General features: G+C 35.8%; 1 protein-coding gene across 2 annotated transcripts; it reads right to left on the reverse strand.

Moving 5' to 3' along the window:
* Positions 1-889: 889 nt before the first annotated feature.
* LOC144970320 (uncharacterized) lies at positions 890-23,257 on the reverse strand. 2 transcript variants are annotated; one of them, XM_078909830.1, is made up of 8 exons: positions 23,163-23,257; positions 21,419-21,610; positions 10,563-10,776; positions 8,173-8,214; positions 7,129-7,170; positions 4,872-5,030; positions 4,358-4,487; positions 890-2,748 (listed from the first exon to the last, which is right to left on the reverse strand). In XM_078909830.1, the coding sequence occupies exons 1-8, from the start codon at positions 23,196-23,198 to the stop codon at positions 2,712-2,714; spliced, it is 852 nt and encodes a 283-aa protein (XP_078765956.1). In that variant the 5' UTR covers positions 23,199-23,257; the 3' UTR covers positions 890-2,711. The 2 variants fall into 2 exon arrangements, with proteins under 2 accessions (XP_078765956.1, XP_078765958.1); XM_078909832.1 differs by having other exon boundaries at positions 23,066-23,189.
* Between the last annotated feature and the right edge of the window lie 1,788 nt (positions 23,258-25,045).

Here is a 25,045-nt window from a genome sequence, read left to right on the forward strand (position 1 = left end):
GTCAGTATGCAGCATGCAGCAATGTCGTAACTGGTAAAAATATGTGTGGCTTTTTGTTAGAGGATTGAATAGAATTATAATGAAAAGATAAGTTCCACGTTCAAACACTTCTTCATAAAAAAACCCCCAAAAAACTGAAAACTTTGGATAGACTGAGGGTCGACTCTAGTGATGTTTTCTACTTGCAACTACAATAACTTCCTTGATTAATGGTGCTTTGTCTTACTTTTAAAAAAAATTTCTATACGCTTGTGATTTAAGTAAGCAACACCATTTGTTTCCTGTGTGCTTTAAGTGTTGCAGACTCCTAAGATTGAAAAATCAAAACAAACCGTTATGTTCAATATATTCTTCTTTCTGGTGTCCTTTCATTTTACCAAGAAAAGAGACTGATTTCAAATTTTGGTCATGAATTTTGTTACACTTGTGCAAAATTTACACTGAAAAAATGGGAATGGGAGAGTCTGGATAGAATTATTTATTTCTGTCCATGCAGGAATCATTATTAATATTTTACAGCGGCCCATTCAAAATTAAGTGGCGAATATGGAGAGTTGCTGATAGGGTCTTTAAATTTTTAAAGTTATTAGTTCTTTCATTTTCTGTCCTTGAATGGAATGAGATGACTTGGTTTTCCCAATAGCCTGACTGGATCCTTTGTGAGGGAGGCTGATCTGTGTGAGCTTATGTTGTTCTGTGAGAGATGATCGTTCCCCCCCCCCCCCCCCCCCACCCCTTGTATTCTTTGTATTATTTTTGTGTTGTGTATCATCTTCCTTTTATAGGCGCAGTAATAACTTTAAATGTTGCAAATGCCATTGTAACCTATTTATGAAACTGAACACCATTTAAATTCACCTTTTGAAAATAAAACTCAAACAGACACCTGTTTTATTCACAGATCACAGATTAATTTTATTTCGTCATAATAATCTAGAAGTGTTGAAAAGGGTGGCTAATTAAAAACTCAATAAAATTGTTTTATCATTGTAAATATTTTAGACTACAGACTGCTTAACAAATGCCTTCATAGATCGGATATATATATATAGTTTTTTTTCTTCTGATCAGAATTTTATCTCATCCAAAACTCAAGGGAAACAATAATTCAATACCTTGAAATAAATGTTTGAGTTTTTAAAAAATGTTTTAAAAGATTTTCATTGATTTTACGGCGACATTGTGAGATCATTTTACCGCCAGTACAAAGGAAGATAATATAGAATAAAAGTTGTAGATCTGAAGTTAAAACCACCAAAGAAAAAGCAGAACAAAGAGGCCTGGTTCATATAGGGAACGGAAGATTACACGAGCAATCCACAGGCGTGCCAATTTTGACTTTACCTACTTAAAAGTCTCATCCAAGAATCACGTTATGAGAGAGAGAGAGAGAGAGAGAGAGAGAGAGAGAGAGAGAGAGAGAGAGAGAGAGAGAGAGAGAGAGAGAGAGAGAGAGAGAGAGGGGGGGAGAGAGAGTGAGAGAGAGAGAGAGAGAGAGAGAGAGAGGGGGGGGGGGGGGGGGGGGGGTAGGAAGACACGGCAAGTGACCCCTTTACCCACCATGTAGATCAAAAGACGTCACCCAGTTTTTGAAGTTTAACAAATGCAGCAATTTTGTTTTTTGATATAGTTATCAGGATATAATCAGACAGTTGATTACAAAATCAAATCCCCTTTCCTTAAAAACAACAAAGCAAAACACTAATAAACTAGAATCTTAAATTGAATATTAGACCTTGTGTACTTTTATGTTCTTTTATTTTCTTTTTGGTTAAAATCTTTAAAATCCGACCTAATGTTCTACTGTAAAATACGAGACATTCATACAGTTATGCAGTCTCCGATAATATGTCCTAATGGTATCACAAGAAAATACATATAGTAATAGAAGAATTACGTTCTGAAATATCAAACATCAGCTATTATCGTCAAGACAACAGAAAAAAGACATCAACTAAAATGCACCTTTTTGACCTACTCTATTCTGCAACAATGCGATTCTCTACCATCTGTGCGCGACTCGGTACGTTGTCAATTTGAATTCCAAGGGATGCAACTGGTATTTAACTTAATAAACTATATAAACGATTTTCATGATTGTTGCCCTTAGTTATTAATTCACATTATTGCTTTACATCTGCGTGCAAATATCGATTTGCAGATCTGATAACCGAGCGCTTTTCGTGAGCTTGTTTTAACATTATGCGGCTATGTGGTCTAGTGGTATAACACTTGCCATCGGATCGGGGTTTGAGTCCCGCTCTGTGCGGTGCATAGTTGAGTTCTTAGAAAAGGCTCTTTACTCACATTCTCTCAACGTACTAAGGTGTAAAATGAGTACCTGGTCGTAAACAGCGTTGCATCTGTCCGAATAAAGAATGTTATATTGCCTTACAGGCGTCATGTCTCATCCTATATGTTAAATGTTGTTGGCCAGGGACACCTTGTAAAGCGCTTTGAGCACGTTCAGTGGATATTGCTCTATATAAATGCTCACGGTTAAAAAAATAAATAATAGAGACTATTTTGCGTTGGACTGAGAGACTTGTAAATAAGTACACGTTGCTTTACATCGATATAGCGAACAGATTTTCACGATCCGACAGAGTGTAGGTTAATGCCTGGCGGTGGTGTTTATTTTATTACTACTATTATTTTTAAAAATTCTCATACAATTAACATCTTGATATAAGTCTCTTGTTTCATGCTTTTCACTCCTCACATATCAGCTTTTTTTCAAAACACAAACTGAAATGTAAGAAGAAAAAAAAGAGATCAATACATAGAAAGTCTAAGGGTATATTCAATATCGACATAATTATCACCACTCTCATTTAATTAGTGTGATTCTAGTTAATTGGTTTTTGGGCACGTTATAGTTTGTGGTGGAGATAATTTGGAATTTTAGAAAAAAAGCGAATTACAATATAATCCATTCTTGAAAAAATAAATGGGGAAACGAAAGTTTTCACGACAGCGCTAGTTAAAAATTGACAGCTTTGAAATATTTGTTCAGTTCACTTTTACAAATTATTTTCGATTTATAAATGTTTTCGGTTACCTTTTTGGATTTTGACTGCATTTGAATAAGCAGTAGACGTCTCGCAGACACTATCGAAAAAGAAAAACATAGTCTAATCGCTGAGACCTCAAAGTTTTAAGTCTGTCTCTGAAATTTTACCTATAATATTCTGATCTTTTGATATCTTAAAATCATGGCTCCCCCTCCCTCATAAAGATCAGTTTTTTTTCTTTGGTGCCTATTTGACTTATCCATTTATCCGATATCACATGTAATACGTAGGCGAGGGGGGGGGGGGGAGATAGCTCAGTTGGTAGAGCAATCGATACACACACAAAGGGACCGAGATCGATCCCGAGGGAAGCCGAGATTTTTTTACAACCTCCCTGTTCACCCAACCGTGATTGGGTAGCTGGACGTGTTAGATGCGGCGGAAAGTACTTTGCAATAGACTAGCGTCGTATCCGAAGGGTAACAATCAATTGCTATTGTCCGTTTCACGTTATAGAAACCAAGATAAACTCCGACTCAATGGGCCTAATGGCTCTGAAGGAGCACATGGATTACTCTGGACTTAGTTTGACTTAATCCTCTTGGCTCCTTGGGAAACATGGGGCCTCTACCAACGTCTTCTAATTTTGTTCTTGGCCATCTTCTTGGTAGCTTCCCAGGTGAGGCCTGCCATTTTCATTTCATCTGACGGTGAGCACCTCTATGTCTGTTTTGGACACCCCACCTTGCGTGTCCCTTGTGGGCTCCAATCAAGGGACTGGCGGGTGACATTGCTCCCTGGTCTTCTTAGTGTATGGCCGACCGACCCATCTCCATTTCCTCCTCCCGATTTGGGTGTTGATGGGTTCTTGGTTTGACCTTCTCCATATTTCTATGTTGGAGATGTAGCCTTGCCACCTGATTTTCAAAATCCTGCGGAGGCATTTGTTAATGAAGGTCTGGATTTTGTGGATAAGGGTGTTTGTGACCCTCCAGATTTCCGATCTATACAGTAGAACAGGTTTCACATTGGATCCAACTATTCTAAGCTTGGTTACATTTGAGATAGCTGTTGCTTCCCATATGGGCAACAAGGTGCAAAAGTCTGCTGGGCTTTCCTTATTCTTTCTTTAATATCTTCACCTGTACCTCCTGTTTCACTAACTTTACTGCCTCTTTAATACCTTGCAACCATGTAGTTAATTGTATATTAAGTTTAGGCCAAATGGAGGTCCCGTAACTAGTTAATCCCTTTCTTTACAAGAGTTAAGACATTCCATCCAATATCCGTTTTTTGCCCGAGATTTTTCGGAGAAAAGAAAGACCCTCGCCCCCAATACTTACCAATTTTTCCCATTCACAATCGCCGAGTGACCATATATAAGTTGTAAGTTGTCATCAATTTTACAGTGATGTTTTGGCTCTAAATTTGGAACGTCCGAATTTGATTTGGCCACCTGGTTTTCAAAGTTGTCTGGTCATTAAAAAAAAAACGAATTAACATTTTTTTTGGGAGACACACAATAATAGTAATGATAATCATGATGACGATGATATTGAAAATGATGATTATGATGATGATGATGACGATGATGTCTTTATTATTCAAGTATGACATTTATCTTAAGTTTAAATTGCCCATGATAAAAGCAAGGGAAAAATATACGCTAAACACAAACTTCTCATTAGCAAATTCTTTCTTTGGATTTATCCACTGGTTTGAACAAACTATCTATATTATATTATAAGATAGAGATAGATAGATAGATAGATAGATAGAGAGATAGATAGAGAGAGAGAGAGAGAGAGAGAGAGAGAGAGAGAGAGAGAGAGAGAGAGAGAGAGAGGAGAGACTTACAGTTCACGTCATTGTTTGCGTCCACTGACTGTACGCAATGTCCAGTATTGGGCACCCCTTTAGATGGGATTCCTTGATCATCTATAACACACTCGTATCCGTGAGGACACAAGAGAGGGTCAGAATCGTCGTCTGGCTTCGTCGTGCTGCACAAAATCACTGGGTGGTTGGGTAGCAGAAATGTGTCAGATTTGGTGGGGGGTGGGGGGGGGGGGCATGCATGGGTAACTGATTAGGAACATTGTTGACAGTAATACTAAATATAGGATATCGTCCGAAAAGAAAAAAAAAAGAGAGAAAAACAAAACAAAACAACAACATCATCAACAACAACAGCATCAACAAACAGACCCAGACTAAACAATAGAAACGTACACCCCCCCCCCTCAAAAAAACAAAAAAACCCCAGAAAAACAAAACAACCAAAAACAAAAACAAAAAAACAAAACAAAAACAAAACAAATAAAAAAACAACAAAAAGCAGACCCCCAAATAATCCAAAAACAGTAAAAAAAAAAAAAAGAAAAAAAAAAGACAAAAACACAACAAAAAAGACGAGCAGACAAACAAATAAAAAATTTCGAAAAATTTTGAAAGAAAGAAGGCGACCATTAAACCAAAAGAAAAAAGCAACATGGCTTTATATAATATAAAGAAACAACAATAACAACACCACCACCACCACCACCACCACCACCACAAACAACAACAACAAAACAACAGCAGTAGCAGTAATCTATCAAAAACCATTTTATACTTAACCCCTTCCTCATCCATCAACCAAAATAATTGTGGCAAGACAGATATTTGTTGACCCAATCTCGTGTATTTCCAGACTAAAACTACATATCATATTATTAGCACTTCTTTGTTAGTTGAAGCGAAGCCTTCGTAAACTAAAGACCCGATACCGTAGCCATCGCTGATACTAACCAAAAATTACGTCACAAAAGAAGACGACGATTACCAAACGTAAGTAAAACGTGAGTTGTTGTTAGAAGTGCTCAAGGAAATAAATGACTCAATTGGTTGAGTTATTGATTACAACTCACAATTGGATCCAATAGTCTGATGTCACGTCGCCCAGCAACGGCGGCCATCGTGGTTCTAAACAAAGAAAATCGGTACTTGTTATTCGTCATGCTGGCTAGAACTTTTCATATGTCTTGTGATCAGAATGTGTAAAAGTCAAAACATGATCAGATTTATAATGTTTTTTTTCCCCCTTTGGATACGCTTTTATGCTCGTCGGAGAAATATTTCATAAGGGCCATTGTTCCGATAGTTTAGAGCCAGTTACTAAGTAACCATGCGTCATTACGAGGGAAGTGACGTTACGACTGTTGAAGCGTATTGGCTTTTCCCCGTGATCTTCGACTTCTTTTATGAAGAATATTTTTGGTTAGAATCGGGCTTTTTGTAAACGAAGGCTAGATCTATGGCTGAAGACGATACTTTTACAACTGGCAGCTTCAGGTAGCTTGATGTTAAATTAAAACAGAAGTGTAAAGATATTCCGTTCGTGTTATGTGGTTCACTACTATCGTGCGTATATACTATACACGGCCCACATCTATCCTGTTATATCTTTATTTATCTTATGACAGTCGTGGTGGTGATATTAGTGATGATAGTGTTGAGAGTGATGATTTGGCACAGGTAATGATGATAATGACGAGGAGTTCGGTGATGATGAGCATGAAAGCAATGTTGCTTCAGCAGCAGCGTGCTGCTGCCAATGATGGTGATGAAGATAATTGTGATGAGGTTATGGTGACATGATATAGATGGTGATGATGACGTTGATGATGTTGACTGAGATAAAGATAATGTATAATTGTGAAGATGATAACTGAGGTATTGATCATGGGGATGATGATGATGAGTTTTTAATTAAATTTTTTTTCTTTTGTTATTGTTGGTGGTTGATGTTTCTTTATGATATTTTTAAAGCCGTGCTGCTTTTTTCTTTTGGTTTAATGGCCGCCTTGTTTCTTTCAGTTCAGCAGCGTGGCTCAGCGGTACGGTCTTTGCTTCGTACCCGAAAGGTACCGAGTTCGATCACACGCCTCGCTGTATGGCCTTGAGCAAGTCACCTCGCCCTTAGCTCACGTTGCGCTGCTCTGCGGATGACGCCTGGGTTATTCCAGTTTTCCCTTGGAATAGACCTTAAAGACAAATTTCCCCATGGGGATCAATAAAGGGAATTATTATTTTTTATGACGACGACTACGACGACGAAGACAATAATACTCACAGTCTCTATCTTTGTCGCGTCCTTGTACCAACCATGAACTTCCTGTTGTATATGAAACAGATATATTTGCTAATATTATAGAATAACCCAAGGCCTTTTCAGTATTTGTCACACAAGAGGAACAACTGTATTACATTTTATAATATTACCAATTATTTTGTCATCATTTATATCCAAAAAATAAAATCAAATTTTATCCTATAATGATGATGATGATGATGATGATGATGATAAAAATAATATTAATGATGATGATGATGATATTATTATTATTATTATTATTATTATTATTATTATTATTATCATCATCATTATTATTATCATTATTATTATTATTATTATTATTATTATTATTATTATTATTATTATTATTATTATTAATAATATTATTATTATTTTTATAATTCTTCTTCTTCTTCTTCTTCTTCTTCTTCTTCTTCTTCTTCTTCTTCTTCTCATTATTATCATAAGTTCCCGGGAATATCGCAAGCGCCGTTAATCCTCGAAATCGTACAAACAAGATACAGATTTATGTAAGTTTTAACTCACCATTAAATGAAAAAGGAATGATCAACCCCCAAGAAAAATCAAAACAAAGCAAAGCTATAAAAAACAAAAAAAACAAAAAAAAAACAAAAACAAATAATCCCTTCCTTCCAAAAAAACAAAAACAAACCCAAACAAACCCAGACTAAACAAAAAACAAAAAAACAAAAACAAAACAAAAAATAAAAAAAGCCAAACAAACAAAAGACAAAAAACCAACAACAACAACAAAAAACAAAAAAAACAAAAAAAAACACACACAAAAACAAAAAAAAAACAAAAAAAAAACAAAAAAACAAACAAAAAACAAAAACAAAAAAAAAAAGAAAAACAAAACAATTTAAATCCAAATAATCCTCGCGAGGTCCCAGGTTTGAAAGTTTTTGCTAAGATGAGAGTGATTTAAATCGACCTTGAGGGACGAGTTTTCTAGCCAAATCTTTAAATACGTGTCATGCCATACGTGTGCAACAGTTATCTGGTTAATGGATCAATTACCAAATTGAAGTCTGCGTCTTGGTTCTTTCACCCAGTCAAAATCTGAATAATAATAATAACAAAAGAAAAACAAGTTGTCAGTTATTTAGTTTCAAGAGAAGTACATTATTAAGAAGTCACTTACAATTAGTGAAAGTGTATACATTTATGTTATACCGACTATGTGATCTTGTGATATGACACTCGCTGTCAGATCGGAAGGTCCAGGGTTCGAGTCCCGATCTGATTCTGAGTGGCGCAGAGTTGAGTCCTTGGAAAAGGGTCTTTACTCACATTCTCTCACCGTACTCTGGTGTAAAATGAGTACCTATCCGTTAACAGCGTTGTCTCTGTCCGAAAAATGAATGCTATATCGCCAAGGGAGCGTTCACATATTACGTCATTAAAAATTTGCCCTTTTTAGACCCCTCCCCTCCCCCAAGTCATCACTTGTCATCATTGACCTGACCCCCCCCTCCCCCAACAGATGATGACGTCATCTAATTTAATAAAAACTAAAAGATAACTTTAATTTCACAATATTTATTATTCATTTTTCAAACCATAAACATTGATTATCAACGTTTGATAAAACACATTCAGACATTTTATTAATTTCAGAAACTGTTGATAATTTATGTTTTACGATACAATGGGGACATAAAATTTAAATTTGCAAAGATAAAATCTAACAAACATTATTTAAATTAGGCAACTTGGTGCAGGAGCTATTAAAAAAATTTCAGAAAGTGTAATTTAAAATAGTATAGGAGGCAAATTATTTTATAGCATATTAGTCTTTTAGTGGAATGAATTTCTGTTTCAATTTCCAAACATAAAATTAATTGATTCAAAAATGTTTCTGCCTTGGACCTCTGGCAATGTACTATAAATAGTATCATCAATTTCATCTTCATCGTCATCACTTTCTCCCATTTGCTGTTCTTCTTGTATGCCGCATTTTCGTGAATGGTCTTTCATTGCTGTGATCGAGGAGTGATACAATGAACATTTAGGACAAGTTCGCCTTTTGAGAAGTGATACCCCTTTCCCATCTTGTTTCTTGAGAGATGGGCAATACTCATCATAGCAATTTATCTTTAGCTGTTATGAAAGGAACAAACTTTGAAATAGGCTTAATTTGCCTATGTTTTGATGACATCATCTTGGGTCTGACCCCCCCCCCCTCCCCCATGTCAACACATGTGAACATTTGGTAGACCCCCCCTCCCCCCCTAGCTGATGACGTAATATGTGAACGCTCCCCAAACTGACGATATGTCTTGTACTACACGTGAAGTGTTGCTTTAGGCTAGGGACCCCTTGTAAAGTGTTTGAGCACGTTATGTGGATGTTGCGCTAAGTAAAAGCTCAAATTTCACTTGATCTACATCCCTCGTAACACCCTGGATATTTCATTAACTGTGCTATTTGTTTTCACAATCTTCTGTCGATCACTGCCATCACATCAAAACTTAACCGTCACAAATTTGGATGAAGCAAACCTTTTTTAAAAGAGGCCCAACGGGACCAAGCGTTAAGAACGAGAATTGCTGCATGTCCGTCATTGAGTCCAACAGCTATTGCTAAGACAACCCCAACATCTTTTCGCACTTATTGAATCCTATTGGGTTTGTTCCATACAGAGATGGGTATGGTCACAATGGAAGGCGACCATGGCGTACTAAAAGAGTTATAGTTACGTCATGAAGGCGACTAATTGATAATACGAATGGATCCGTCCAGTGATGCAAAAATCTTTCCTGCTCAACAACAGCGCTGGTCAATGAATATGGCATCTGCTTAAAGAATGAGAAGACGTATGAATGGCTCGAAACATCTCAAAAGTACACAAGATATGAGTTGGTTCAAAACAATATTTTGTCGGAGGTGTATCGCCAACTCTTCTGTCGCATGAGTACAATATTAAATTGAGCTTTTATAAATTGACCTTTTATATAGCGCAATATCCACTAAACGTGCTCAAAGCGCTTTGCAATCATGAGGTGATACTCATACGGAAACCTTATAATCATCTATGGCATTCTCAAAGGTAAGCAATACCTTCATGAGACTGATCGAAGCTCAGCGCTTTCCTATTATGACACATAAAACAAGTAGCCTTATATTTCATTTGGACATGTCCCGACCTCATAGTCATAGTCACTATCAGTTGATATTTTTTTTACTATACGCTTTCTTCCATTTTCGACGCTTTGCTCCTTATTATATTTTGAAATAATTTATTTGTTCGCCAGTGTTAGTGTTAGTGTTTTCTCTCAGTTGGCGTCCGAACACATTTCATATGCTATGTATTTGAGGGATGATAGTTGTCTTTTGTTTATATCCCAGAACTAGAAGTACTGGCACAAAAACATTCACAAATCTTGTCAAAGAAGAAAACTACTTACACGCTGCAGGTTTGACCTGTGGCAGACATGTGTAAACACAGCCGTTGTAGCAACACATCAACCCTAAGGGAGTGCACTCCCTGTCAGAGCGACACTCCTTGAGGGCACACCCTCCAGTTGGAAGGATCTTTGGAACGGGAGGGCACAGGTCGAAAACTATTGGGCGTCCATCAGCTTGGGGCACGTCCCCAATGTAATCGACATCATAGAAACTCTGATGATAAAAAAAGGATGAAGGTTTAGTGAAAAAGGCCTGTATTATAAAAAGCCAAGCAAAGCGGGAGAAAAACACATCTTTGGTAAACCCACATGAAATGGTTCACTATTGAACCTAGTACATTCTAGAACTTCTGTCACAGACGTGCCATCTGACCATGGTATCGAGGCAATCCCATCAATGGAACACTTTGATTATTTAATGATTTGGTGATCACTATTTTCAAAAAGAATCTCGATGATATGACAACTACGACATACTTTTAATGATACTCGTATAATACGTAATATATGGTTTTTATATAGCGGCTTACCCCGTATATTAACAAACTCAAAGCGCGTAAAAGCAAAGTAGCTCAAGTCACTCAAACATGCAGCATAAAACAAAGCAATTTAATTAATTATACAGTGTTAAATATTAAATAGAAACGTTTAAAGTTGTTTTTTAAAAACAGTTCTGCACTAGTACTGTCTCTGATATATCTTGGAAGGGAGTTCCAGATACGGGGTGCCGAATATTCAAACGCGTGCTCGCCGATTTTATGAGTCAATTTTTGGCTTTACAAGTGTTAATCAGATTTTGATCTCAGGATTCTGGCTGGGACGTAACATTTATGCATTTCATTATTGTACCCAGGACAATCAGAGTGCAGTTTTAAAAACAATAGTACAGATGTTGTAGTCTATACGATTCTCTACGGTGGAGCCAGTGGAGTTCTTAGCAAACCCGATGCAGATTTATTTCCCACTTTCCAAAAATAAACTCGACAGCGTCGTTCCGGGCTACCTGAAGGGATTTTTTTTATCTTGTCTTTATTTATGGAAGAGAGGAGAGAATTACAATAGTCTATCTTTGCAGAATGAGAGAATTAACTAAAAAGGTCGAGATGACCCTTGTAATGAGATGTCTAACATTACATATTCTTCTCATTTCCATGTACCTTATGATATGATGTACTTGGCTGCTAAAAGACAAATCTGAATCAATAAATATGCCAAAGTTTCGAACAATTATAGCAGTTTCAATTACATCATTTATTATAAAATGATTGAATCACAATTTACATTTTAAAGAATTGCTAGCCTAGCGATAAAGATTTTACTACTAAAGACTAATATCAGAAAATTGTTAAGTTACGAAAAAAGGGTCAACTTTAGGAATCTTGGGGGACGAAACTTATCCCAGTTTATGTTACACACTACTACTACAACAACAACAACTACAACAACAACAACAACAACAACAACAACAACAACAACAACAACAACAACAACAACAACAACAACAACAACAACAACAACAACAACTACTACTACTACTACTACTACTACTCCTCCTCCTCCTCCTCCTCCTCCTCCTACTACTACTACTACTACTACTACTTCTAGTATTACTACTAATTGTCTAGCCATTTTGATTCTGACCCTATTATAGATAGTATGCGCTTGGCTATGAAGCTCATAACATTGCCATCCGGAAGTATAACGGACCAACACACAAAACTGTGTATCCATGAACGTTTATAGTCGGGTTAATACAGTTCAGTGAGCATAACTCTTAAACGCGGATGGCAAAAAACAATAACAAAGAGCTGTGTGACGTCATCTTCGAACTATCTATAAGAAATAGCTACAGTTAATCGCAATCAATACGTTTGTAAAACTAGTGGCGGTAAAGAAAAGATTAGTAATGAGAATCGATGCACCTCACTCAAACGCTCCATACGCGTCGGCGGGCATCCATTGCCTGGCTAGAACTTAGCGAAATACATCCATGGCATTCTTAATTCTTTTCTGAAGATAATGAATACCATCATTTGGCTGTTACTGTAGCGATTATAGAAGATACTCAATGGAGAGATACGATAAACTGTACATCATTTAGGTACCATAATTTCTGGCAGGAAGATACGGCATAAAGAGGTATTTTGTATTTAGGTACCATCGCATCTGCAGGCAAGATGTACAGCAATTATAACTGATTGTATTTGAAATATCCATCAAAGCAAGAATGCAGCAACAAGTGGCAACGAATACCTATCATATTTCCTCTTGCTGTAAATGAGACGTCTACTTTTAGCTACCTTAGTCTTGTTGCCAGTCGCATTCGTAATGCAGTTTGGTAATTTCTTTCCATTTGTTTTACCTACCGTGCCGAAACATGTTCATTATCGTTCAATTAGCCACCAAGACATGCCCAGTTGAAATGGTGGTAAAAGGTAGAAGAGAAAATTGAAATCATAGAAAACAAACAAATAAACGTTTACCCAAAGTCTGAACCAAATTTTGAAAATTGGTTACTTGCAGTTGTAGATAGATGTTTGAGTTCGATATACTTTTTCTACAGAACCCAGCAAGATGAAACATATATTATGATATATTGATTGATAGTTATAATTGGTCGATAGATGCATGGGTGGGTAGATAGACAGAAAGGTAGAAAAAAGACAGATGGATGGATAAATAAGTAGATACATACGATTACAACTCCATGCCTTGCAATAGGACAGAGGAGGCATGGCGTCACACCTTCTACTCTTCCGGTTCCAAAGTACTTGGAAGGGTTATGTAATCAATCCTTCAGAGAACAAATAATGAATAGGTTGCATTTTGGATTGGCAAAACTATTTTAGTAGCAGGATGCATAGGCAGATTCTTAGATTACGGGACAAAAGGAGCGAGGATGGATGATCTTTATTGACGACCAGCTTATATTTAGACTAGAAAATAAGTTGCCATCACCAGAAGATCAATTACACAAGGTATGTATCCAGTCATCCGGAAGAGTGTTTTTATAATTCCTGTGAGATTAGAAGCCATTTTTTTTCGACATAACACAAGGCGGCCATGAAAAGTGAGTTGTCGATGATGGTCAAATGATCTCATTGCATTTACTATTGAATACAACTCACTGTTCACTTTCTTTTGGTGGTCGTCGCCTTGTATTGCGACGTATTAATTTGGTCAATGTCAGGCGACGAATGCACAAAGGCTACGATAAAACTTTACCAGCCACGGACGACACAGAGAGAAGCTGTTTCATTTCAAAGTAGATTTTATCACACCTTGTTAGTAGCCAGCTCGCCGGTGCCCAGTGTCAATTTGCTCTGATCCCATCGCAGGTTTAAATGAGATTGCTGCCGTTCACTGACAAAACACTTTAAAAAATAATAATGATAAGAGATGACACGTTGTATATCGCATTTTCAAAATTATACAATGCTCAATGCGCTTTACATTGTTATTAATGTAAAAAAAAAAAATGCATTTTTTTGGTGCCACAACCCGCACATAAACACACACAGACAGACACGCACGCACACCCATTCACACATGCGTGCATAAAATAGGCACCCATTTTCATTTTCGCCAGAAATCTTTTAGATGCTTCACTTCAAATACCGATCGATTTAAGTGACACTCAATCTATCAACTGGTCTCAAACCTGAGATCTCAAGGAGTTCATAGAAGTGACAGGTATTATTCCTTTTGATTGACAAGTTTGAGTCATCTTTCATTTGAATCGAAATTGTGAGGCTGGTAAGTGGTCTTGTGGTATGACATTCACCTTCGGATTGGAAGGTCCTGGGTTTCAATCCCGCTCTAGAAGCACATAGTTTAGTCCTCGGAAAAGGCTCCTTACTTAAATTCTTTTACTGTACTCAGGAGTAAATAAGTACTTGGCCGTTTATAGCGTTGTCTTTGTCGGAACAAATTGTGGTATATACCGCCCATCATGTGCCATGTCTCGTCCTACATGTCAAGTGTTGCTAATTGTTAGGGACCCCTTGTAAATCGCTTTGAGCAAGTTTTAAAGATGTTGCATTATATGCATGCTTGGTTTTTTAATCGAAATAAACTTTGTCTGGCCAATGTAAGAAAAATGTGTTTTGTCAGTGTAGGGTAGATAAACACTTTCCCTTATACCCCCAATGATAGATACTGTAGGTAGTGGTGGGTACAGGTAGGGTTAGGAAGCCCTGGTCAAGACCACCTCGTTACTTTGGTCTAACACCATTGATTGGAGATAAATTATACTGTTCGCTTTTTGTGTCTGGGATATGCAGATTCCTCTTGGTACAGTTCTGATGTATCTTATATTTCTTAAGCATTGTAACTTCGTGTTATTGTTGGTCTGCCTTAGTAAAATACTCACATTTCTGTCCATTGGATAGATCGTAACAGCACACAAAACTGTATCTTAAAAGTTTATAGTCTGACAAAGAGAATTTAGTGAGAAATAATCACCTAACTGGAGGTCTCAAGACAATCACAATTATGTGCTTGTCAGTACGCAAAACTACAAAAGACAGCGAGAAGAGAAATTTATTCCGTTATCATATATGGTTTTCATTAACATTATTTTATTGATGTTCTAGCTACTAATGTTGCATCACTAAACACTCAGCAACATTGAAAAACATAAAATTTTAAGTGATGTACTGATGTTTTTATTCATTATATTATTTGTCGAAGAATGGTTTTGAGCCCGAAACGTTCCGTGATTGGTATTTTGTTCTTTTTCGAAGCTGCTTATATTCATTAACGTTCATTACTTACTACAGTCCACGGCTTCAAGCAGCTTATTGTCTCTTTAACACCATTATTGAAGCTTATTAATGGCATGCGTTTAGGTAAAATACTCACAACATCCGGCAGCTGGGTATAACCGTAGCCATCGTTAAGTTACCGGTATAACCCACCGTCACAAAAACCTGTGTTTAACCTCGAACCTTCATAGTCTTATTGATATAGCTTAGTGAGAACTAATCATTAAAATGGCTGTCTAAAAACAATGAAAAAAAAAAAAGAAAAAGAAAAGAACTGACAGACGTCAATTTCGGTTTCGTTCCTTCTACAGATGGGACAAATTCTCTCTCTGACCTGCACGATCTCCCCACTTATCGTCCGTCAAACATCGACACGTATGTCAACGTGGGACAACCGACAACTTTGACAGGTGTGGAAAGAATGCTGGTTAAGTACTGGGTTAGGGTAAGGGTTAGGGGCAAAATATCAGAGAGGTGATGGCCAATACTTTCTTGCTTTGCTTTATAAGTCAATACATTTCCACAGCCCTGGACGCACAAGGTGAACACTATATATTTTCATCCCCATTCCGAGAGCATCATAACAAACAGGGGATTAACTCTCTCCTTACCAGCCATTTTCAGGATTTTCCCCAAAACTTCACACCCAACTAACACAAGAATAGATTTTTTATCACTCAAACACAATAGCAGTAAGTTCTTGCCATACATAATTTCTTTAGCAAAACATGCTCGACAACACACTGTTGATTTTCTGAAAATTGTATGATGTACAAAAGAAATTTGAATAAGAAAAATGTTGGTTGTATCGTAACGAATGTGACGATTTTCCTATAGTTGGTAAGGAGAGGGTTAATCCTGTTTAGAGGTTTAAAATAATTAGTTTTCTCGTAGCCTTCAAGGAGGACATAGAATCCGTGTAAGGCGCATTGCTTTGAGTATAGAGAAATCCTTAAAAACTCTGTTTTAGTGTAATTCTTCTTCTTCTTCTTCTTCTTCTTCTTCTTCTTCTTCTTCTTCTTCTTCTTCTTCTTCTTCTTCTCTTCTTCTTCTTCTTCTTCTTCTTCTTCTTCTTCTTCTTCTTCTCTTCTCTCTTCTTCTTCTTCTTCTTCTTCTCTTTATTATTATTATTATTATTATTTTATTATTTTTATTATTATTTTTATTATTTTTTATTATTTGTTGTGTGTGTTGTTGTTGTTTTTTTTTTATTATTATATATAGTTATTATTATTATTATTATATATATAATTAATAATAATATTATATTATCATTATATAATAATAATATATTAATATTATTATATTATTATTATATATATTATATTATTATTATTATTATTATTATATTATATATTAATATTTATTAATTATTATTATTATTATTATTATTATTATTATTATTATTATTATATTATTATTATTATTATTATTATATTATATTATTATTATTACTATATATTATTATTATTATTATTATTATTATTATTATTATTATTATTATTATTATTATTATTATTACCATTATTTTTATCATTATCATTATTATCATGATCATCATGATCATCATGATTATTATTATTATTATTATTATTATTATTATTATTATTAATATTATTACTTCATTCTATTTATTTATTAAATATTCCATGTCCTTGTACATATACTAAGTGGGTGGCCTGAGATCTGAGATCAGGGTCATTCCCTATCTGACATAATATCAGACCTTTACTGACCTAGGAAAGAATAATGATATCACTGTGGCAGGTGGATGGTGACTACAGTGCTTACCTGCTTACTTACTGCTCACATTTCAGGAGGGAGGTCGATTTACTAGAGGTGAAAAATGATAAAAAGTACTTAAGGCGACAATTACACGTTTTTGGAATAACTGTGAGTATTATTATTATACTTCTCCAATCAGTGTTCGTTTAAAATCTAGTACTTTTTAAAAGATTGTGAGTCCAACGAAGTGTGGAAAGTAATATCGATCCCATAATAATATGAGATGGTTATTTTCTATTATCCATGTTGACAAATATATCACACTTATTAAATTAATGATACTGCAAAAATGTCATTACCAAACAAACCAGCCGCCCCGCACCACCGCCAAAGAAGTAAAAAAAGGAGAAAAATGTCCCTATGGAGACAGTGCGATATGTTTCAAAGACTATTTTGACATCTAGCCCTTTTAAAGAGGTATTTAAAAAAATACAAAAAAAAAAAAAGGGTATAAATTTGACAATATATTATGGTCCAATCATTATAGTTGTCGTTATAGACTGAACCGGTGTTCGACCCCCCGCCCCCCTTCCCTCCCAAAAAAACCCCCGAAAAACAAAAAACAAAACAAAAACACAAAAAACAACAAAAAACAACAAACCCATTGGTTAAGAACTTTGAAAATCTAGATAGGGCCTTTGCACATTTAGACAGGTATCCACTGGAAGAGAAATCAAAGTTCTGGAATGCTGAGCTTTACATGTCCTGTTGGTCAGTTCTGGTCAGTATCACAATTTTAAAGGTTACAGTGTCTGACAGGTCAGAGAGACTCGGGTGTTGATTTAGGGGTTCCTAGTGGTTACAGGGGTGGTTTTAATGAGCCAGCGTGAGTAAGCATGTGAGAATATCTGTGCTTATACAATTTCCATTCGAGGGTCAGCCTCTGTGTGTGTGTGTGTTGTGTGTGTGTGTGTGTGTGTGCGCGAGAGTGAGTATGTGGGCGAGTCAGATAGATAGATAGATAGATAGATAGATAGATAGATAGATAGACAAATGGATGGATAGAGTTTGTAGTAGAGGTAATAGATAGATAGTAGAGGTAGAGTTAGAGAGATAGGTAAGTCAAACGAGAGTTTGTAGTAGAGGTAATAGATAGATAGTAGAGGTAGAGTTAGAGAGATAGGTAAGTCAAACGAGATTTTTGCTGAGTTTAGATGAAAAGATAGATAATGTAGTTAGATAGATTTAGCACAAAAAAACACACACGCACGTATAGAGAGTGAGATAGATAAATAGATAGATAGATAGATAGATAGATAGATAGAGATAGATAGATAGATAGAGAGAAGAGAGAGAGAAGAGAGAGAGAAGAGAGAGAGAGAGAGAGAGAAGAGAGATTAGAGAATGAGAGAGTGAGTGAGAGATTTAGAGAATGAGAGTCGAGAGAGAGAGAGAGAGAGAGAGAGAGAGAGAGAGGGTGAGAGAGTGAGCGTTTGTGTGTGTGTGAGTGTGTGTGAGTGTGTGTGTGTGTGTCTGTGTGTGTGAGAGAGTCTTTCTATTCGAGAGGATACCTTAGATTAAAAAAAAAAATCTTGCACATTCATTTATTTATTTATTTATTTGAAGGCTGATTTGTCAAAACTCATTAAGTCGATTTTTCTACTTTTTGAGATTTCCATCCATGAGATATCTAAATTGAAACGTAAATTTTAAGCATCAGATTGCACAAGAATGTCCCTAGATTTGTGTGAATTTGAAGTTTAAATATGATAAAATAAAAGACCGATTGAGAAATTTTATGGCAAAATAATCCTCAATATCTCAAAACGGGAAAAACGGAGTTAGGCAGGGAGTTTTGGAAAACCACTCATCAATTTAATTCTTTATTTCTTTACTTATTCGTTTATTTATTTATTTGTTTATTTTCGGTATCTATTTTTTTTCAAGTGACGGATGGTTCCATATGAGAACACGTTTCTTCACAAAGACTTTGTGTATTACGGGAAATCGATTATACACCGTAGTGCATTTACATCTGGATAGTCCAATAATTATGAAATATTTAAATCGTGGAAAATAAATAATGCTCCCATTTATATAGATAGCCTTTATCCTCGTTGATGCAGTCTATACGTGATGTTTGGAAAATTGATTATTTTGTAAAGCAGCGTCCCCTTTTCACTGAATCATTCATCACACAATTTTGTATGGCGTATACATTTGACATGAAGATGCTTTTCGTATGTTATTAGTCTCATTAACATCGTTATGATTTTATCCAAGACTGGCCACCTAAATCGAGGCAGGTGGGTTTTTTTTTTTTAGATGATTATTTTTCTTGTATTTATTCTCTCGGCTTTGTCGAGCACTGTTTAACCCCTCCTTACCACCTGCAGCAAAATTGTCACATTTGTTACGACACAATATACATTTTAAAAATTTAGATTTATTTTATACATCACAAACTTTGAAGAATGACCTTTGTCTAATTAATAAGAATATACAGTTGTTTTGTAGACTAGAGAGATTGTTTGAGTTTTTAAAAAATCAATTTTTCTGCTGGGTAAGCCTGTCATTTTGGGAAAATACTGACAATGATCAGTAAGGAGAGAATAAATACATATCTTATTAGGGGAAGGCGCTAGTCATCGATCATGTACTATAGTTGTGTCCAACATAGGGAATATTATTATGAGGAAAACATTTCTTAACCCTCTCCTTACCAGCCATTTTCAGGATTTTCCCCAAAACTGCACACCCAACTAACACAAAAATATATTTTTTATCACTCAAATACAATAGCAGTAGGTTCTTGCGATACATATTTTCTGTAGCAAAACATGCTCTACAACACACTTCATTTTCTTTAAATTTTATGATATACAAAAGAAATTTGAATAAGAGAAATGTTGGTTGTATTGTAACGAATGTGACGAGTTTCCTATAGTTGGTACGGAGAGGGTTAAGGCTTGATGGTTTCTGCGAGTGTACGAAACTCACAAACCACACAGTCATGCGAATGTTTGGATGACAAAGTCCCGTGTGTCTTCGTTCTTGTAATTGTTATTTTGTTCGCAATCAAGGGATTAACTTAAGCAGCGAAAGCATTCACTAACTACCAGTGTCTGCTCATCCATTTGTCACGATTTTTCCCTCTTGTGTTGCTATTTTCTCGAAATCACCTTGCTGCAATCTCCGATACGTGTTCTAGATTCTCTTAAAATTTACGGGCATATTATTTTTAGAAGTACATTTTCAAGGTTTTTCCCTCTTGTATTGTTACATTCTCGAAACCAACCCGTGCGCCATTCGGCACCATTTCTCAGATTACGACACATAATACAGAGATAACGTTGTCTGTCTCATCACTCACTACATGTAAAATCCTTTTGACATACATCGTGTTTGGGTTATGTGTTAAACTTGTATAGCTTAAGTGAAAGAGCACTCGCCCTACAAAGGAAAATGTTTTGTTTCTGGTGCATCCGAGGTATTTTTTAGACCCTTTTGTCCACTCAACTTAGAATAATTAACTAAAGACCAAGGTTGCAAACATTGATTACTGCCAATTCAATGCTACAGAAAACTCCGATTCTTTGGACCTTGTGACTCAGTGCGAATAGCCTACTGATTGTACAAAGATTCGAATAGGCAAACTTTTGAAGTTTCAGCTATCAACTGAATCAAAATGTGAGACGTCAAAATGTGTGCGGTACAAATAATTAAAAATGATGTACAAAGGCAGACGGCTCAGTACCTCTGCATAATGAGACGGGATCTAGTTAAAGGAAATTCGTGAGTAGATGGTAATCTACTAGAGCCAGAAGACCCTTGAAATAGTAGTTTATCCCTGTTTGAGTAGATGGTAATCTACTAGAGCCAGAAGACCCTTGAAATAGTAGTTTATCCCTGTTTTTTGTAGCACTTTTTAAAATAAAACCTTTGATTGCTACCCATAGGACAGGACATTAATTATTGCCAAATACTTTCCACCAGAACTAACAGGTATCCATTTACTACTGGGTGGGGATAAAATGACAATGGCAAATTTAATTGAAAAAAAGGTAGTCTTTCGGAGCATTAGGCCCATGGAGCCGGAGTTTATCCCGGTTCAATAGCGTGAAACGCACAATAGCAATTGCTTGCTACCCTTTGTATAGGACGCTAGTCTATCGTAAAGTACTTTCCGCCAGATCTATCAGACCCAGCCACACAATCACTGCTGAGTGGACAGGGAGGGGGGGGGGGGTCAGAAAAAAATCTCGACTGCATCCGGGATCGATCTCGGTCCCTTTGCATGTGAAGCGAGTGCTCTACCAACTGAGCTAACGAGAACTAAATAAAAAATAATATAAGTAAACTTACCCCGTCAGCTAGCCATGGCTCATCATCTGGACTGTAAGTCTTCCTGTTATGAGGTGATCCCGTAACAAGCGTCGTCGGCGTAACCATGGACACAAACACAATTATGGCAACAATCGCATTTCTAACATTGCAACAATTTCCAATATCGATCCCAGACGACATTGAGAATTTCACTATTTCCATGTTGAATAACTAACAAGTAATAAAGCAAAGAAACATTATTAATTCCACAATCTAGTTAAGCAATCTGAACCTATCATTACATTATATTATATATTTTCTTGAATTGAAAGTCAAGTTGACATCTTGCTGCCGTCAGGAAAAAAAAGATTTCTTATAACTTTATCAAAAATATAGACTTGATCATAAAAAGTAGGGCAGATGAACATTGTAATAATGTGATAGCTTCAAGAGAAAATGTATGTAATCTGGTCATGAAGCCCTTTTCAGCAGGTGAATATCTGAACGAAAATGATTATCAATTATTTGAAAGCGTTGGTTTTTGAAAGGGCATTTTTATTGGCATAAAGCTTAAAAAGGACATTAATCACGAAATTATTTCCTTCTTTCCTTTGGAAAGACTTGAAACATCAGTCATGATACAACTCATGGCGACGAATGATATGAAAAGTGAACATTATTTTAATCAGTTGAGATTAAAAAACGAAAAAAAAAAAACTTGAGTATCTATATAGCGCAATATCCACTAAATGTACTCAAAGCGCTTTACAAAGGGTCCCTGACCAACAGCAACACGTAACATATAGAACGAGACATGACGCCTGTCATATTATTATTACAATTTTTTTTCGGACAGAAACAACACTGTTGACGGCCAGGTACTCATTTTACACCCGAGTATAGTGAGAGAATGTGAGTAAAGAATCTTTTCCAAGGACTCACTATGCGCCGAGCGAAGCTCGAACCCAGGAACTTCCGATCCAAAAGCAAGTGTCATACCGCAAGACCACATAGCCGCACTAATTAATAATAATAATAATGATAATAATAATAATAATAATAATAATAATAATAATAATAATAATAATAATAATAATAATAATAATAATCATAATAATCATAATCATAATCATAATGTAATTATGATGATTATAATAATAATTATGATGGCAACAATAATAACAATGGCATTGACAATACATTAATATAAACAAAATTGAATATAACAGCTTTAAAAAAAGAACAAAATACCGAAATACGGAATGTTTTGGGCTCAAAACCCTTCTTCAGCCTACAACAAAAAAAAAAACCCGATTAAGACAAATACATTACTAAAAATCAGATCGACGACTAAATATTCGGTACGTCTTCCTTTAGTAATGTAATTATGTTTTAATTGTTTTTAGTTGTTGGACGAAGAAGGGTTTTGAGCCCGAAACGTTCCGTGTTTGGTATTTAAAAAAAATATGTTATATTCATTTTTGTTTATTACTTTATACAGTCCGCAGCTTCTAGCGGCTTAGAATCACTGACTTATATTAATATAGATAGTGCGCACACTTCATTGCTCAAAGACTGGCGTTTTTTTTTCACAGGAATTTATCACAAAACTGCCTTCTTCCGAAATTTCGCTTATGATTACATTTTTACAATTTACTCACATTACATTCATCAAACACTTATTACCCGCAATATAATATTGAAGTATCATTTATCCATTTTTGCCGAAGTAACAAAAATTCACAGACAAATCCCTTGGGACAGCTTTTTTTCTTTTTCCTACCTGTTCACCGCATTCTCCTTCAGCTCTATTTCTCATTTAAGGCGGGCATTCGAGCTGTCTATCGATGCATGGTGATCAACGTTGCGCACAATGCCGGCGTGAATCCTGCTTGAACAACTAGCGAAGAGGATACAGTGGGACTTCTATAGTTCTGGAACTAAATCATTACAAGGTTGATCAGTCAGGGAGAGGGGATGGAGTGTGGGTAGGGGGGGGGGGGGGGGCGGAGGGTGGTGGTGGAGGGTCCTAATTTCTAATCTCCTTGTTCTTTAAAGTGACATCGCATTGCAAATATGTTCGTATAAAGGCCTTTAGACGACATGCACATATTATTTGCAGGTCTAAATTGTTATGGTTTCATTGTAATGAAAATACTTTCAAACAAACACATAACATTGTCCATTACAACAATGTTAAATCAAGCCCATAAGTTTCATACAAACCGTTTCAGATCTATGTCGATGTGAAACTGATGTTGTTGAAAGTGATTTTAGAGTAAAGATGACCAAAATAACAATATTTTAGCGGACCCGATAGCTCAGTCGGTAGAGCACTCACTTGATGGACCGAGATCAATCCAGGATGAAGTTGGGATGTTTTCCCTTCCTGTCCGCACAGCAGTGATTAGATAGCTAGGTTTTAAATCTGGCGGAAAGTAATCAGCGATATACTAGCGTCCGATCCAGATGGTAGCAAGCAATTGCTATTGTCCGTTTTACTCCGGTTCCAGGTACTACTTTAAAAAAAAATGAAATTATTGTTTTGGCCATTTATAGAAACTATATCCAATGTCTTAAACACTTAACCCAAGTTTTATACTTCCAATTATAAATTAACTTTTTTAGCATTTTCATGACGCCGTTTTTATGAACAGGCCACATAACATATCCGATTGGAAGTGATTATAGTCTATCCAGGTACGTACCTAAACTAGTGGTCATGGCTTCCGTTTGATAATCGTTTATACATTGCGTTCACGTGTCAAGTGTCTGCATAGCTAAGCATTTCATTCATGCTTGCATGATCGTAACCCACTCATTCACGTGCTTCTTAACGAGAGAATACACCCATAACTGCATGCACACATTTCTTATCCATAGCCCTCTGTGCGCATCTATATATCTATCTATCTATCTATCTATCTATATCTATTTATCTATCCATCAACCACTCTATCTGTCTATACATCTATCTATCTACCTACCAATTCAATCTATCCATCTATCTATTCATCCATCTAATCCATCCACTTTATCCATCGATCTTCTCTATCTTCTCTCCTATCTATCTATCTTATTTATCTATTTGTCTATTATTATATTTAAAATAAAATCTGCCTTCCAACAAATAGTCGAGACAAAATACAAACCCCCCCCCCCCCTTCTAAAAAACACACACGAAAAAGATAAATAAAGCAAACAAAAAACAAAAAAAAGCAAAAAAAAAAAAAACAAAAAACAAAAAAAAAACAAACAAACAAAAAATGAAAAAAAGAAAAGAAACAAAGACACCCCCACCCCAAAAAAACACAAACAAAACAAAACAAAACCAAGATGAAGTTATACATGTAAACACACACACACACACACACACACACACACATTTTTTTATGAGTGTTGGTGGGTACTTGTAGGTACGAAAGTGCTCGATAATGGTGGTTAGAGCTAATATATAATGTAAATTTTCACTCACATTTTTTGCCGAGACGACTCGTTTCTGTGTTCTTCCTTTAATTCACACTTCTTCAGTGAATTAAAGGAAAAACACAGAAATGAGTCGTCTCGGCAAAAAATGTGAGTGAAAATTTACATTATATATATATATATATATATATATATATATATATATATATATATATATATATATATATATATATATATATA

Source organism: Berghia stephanieae, chromosome 4, assembly GCF_034508935.2.
Source record: "Berghia stephanieae isolate SIO BIC M18660-M18661 chromosome 4, UCSD_Bste_1.3, whole genome shotgun sequence".
Classification (NCBI taxonomy): Eukaryota; Metazoa; Mollusca; class Gastropoda; order Nudibranchia; family Aeolidiidae; genus Berghia; species Berghia stephanieae.

Bases quoted from the DNA above. Each gene is read 5' to 3' on its own strand.
- LOC144970320 (XM_078909830.1), bottom strand. From the start codon at position 23,198: ATGAGAAATAGAGCTGAAGGAGAATGCGGTGAACAG. The intron at 7,171-8,172 runs GTAATTGATCCA...CATATACAACAG, and splicing joins AAGACGCAGACTTCAATTTG to GAAGTTCATGGTTGGTACAA. The intron at 5,031-7,128 runs GTGAGTATTATT...CCAACCACCCAG, and splicing joins ACGCGACAAAGATAGAGACT to TGATTTTGTGCAGCACGACG.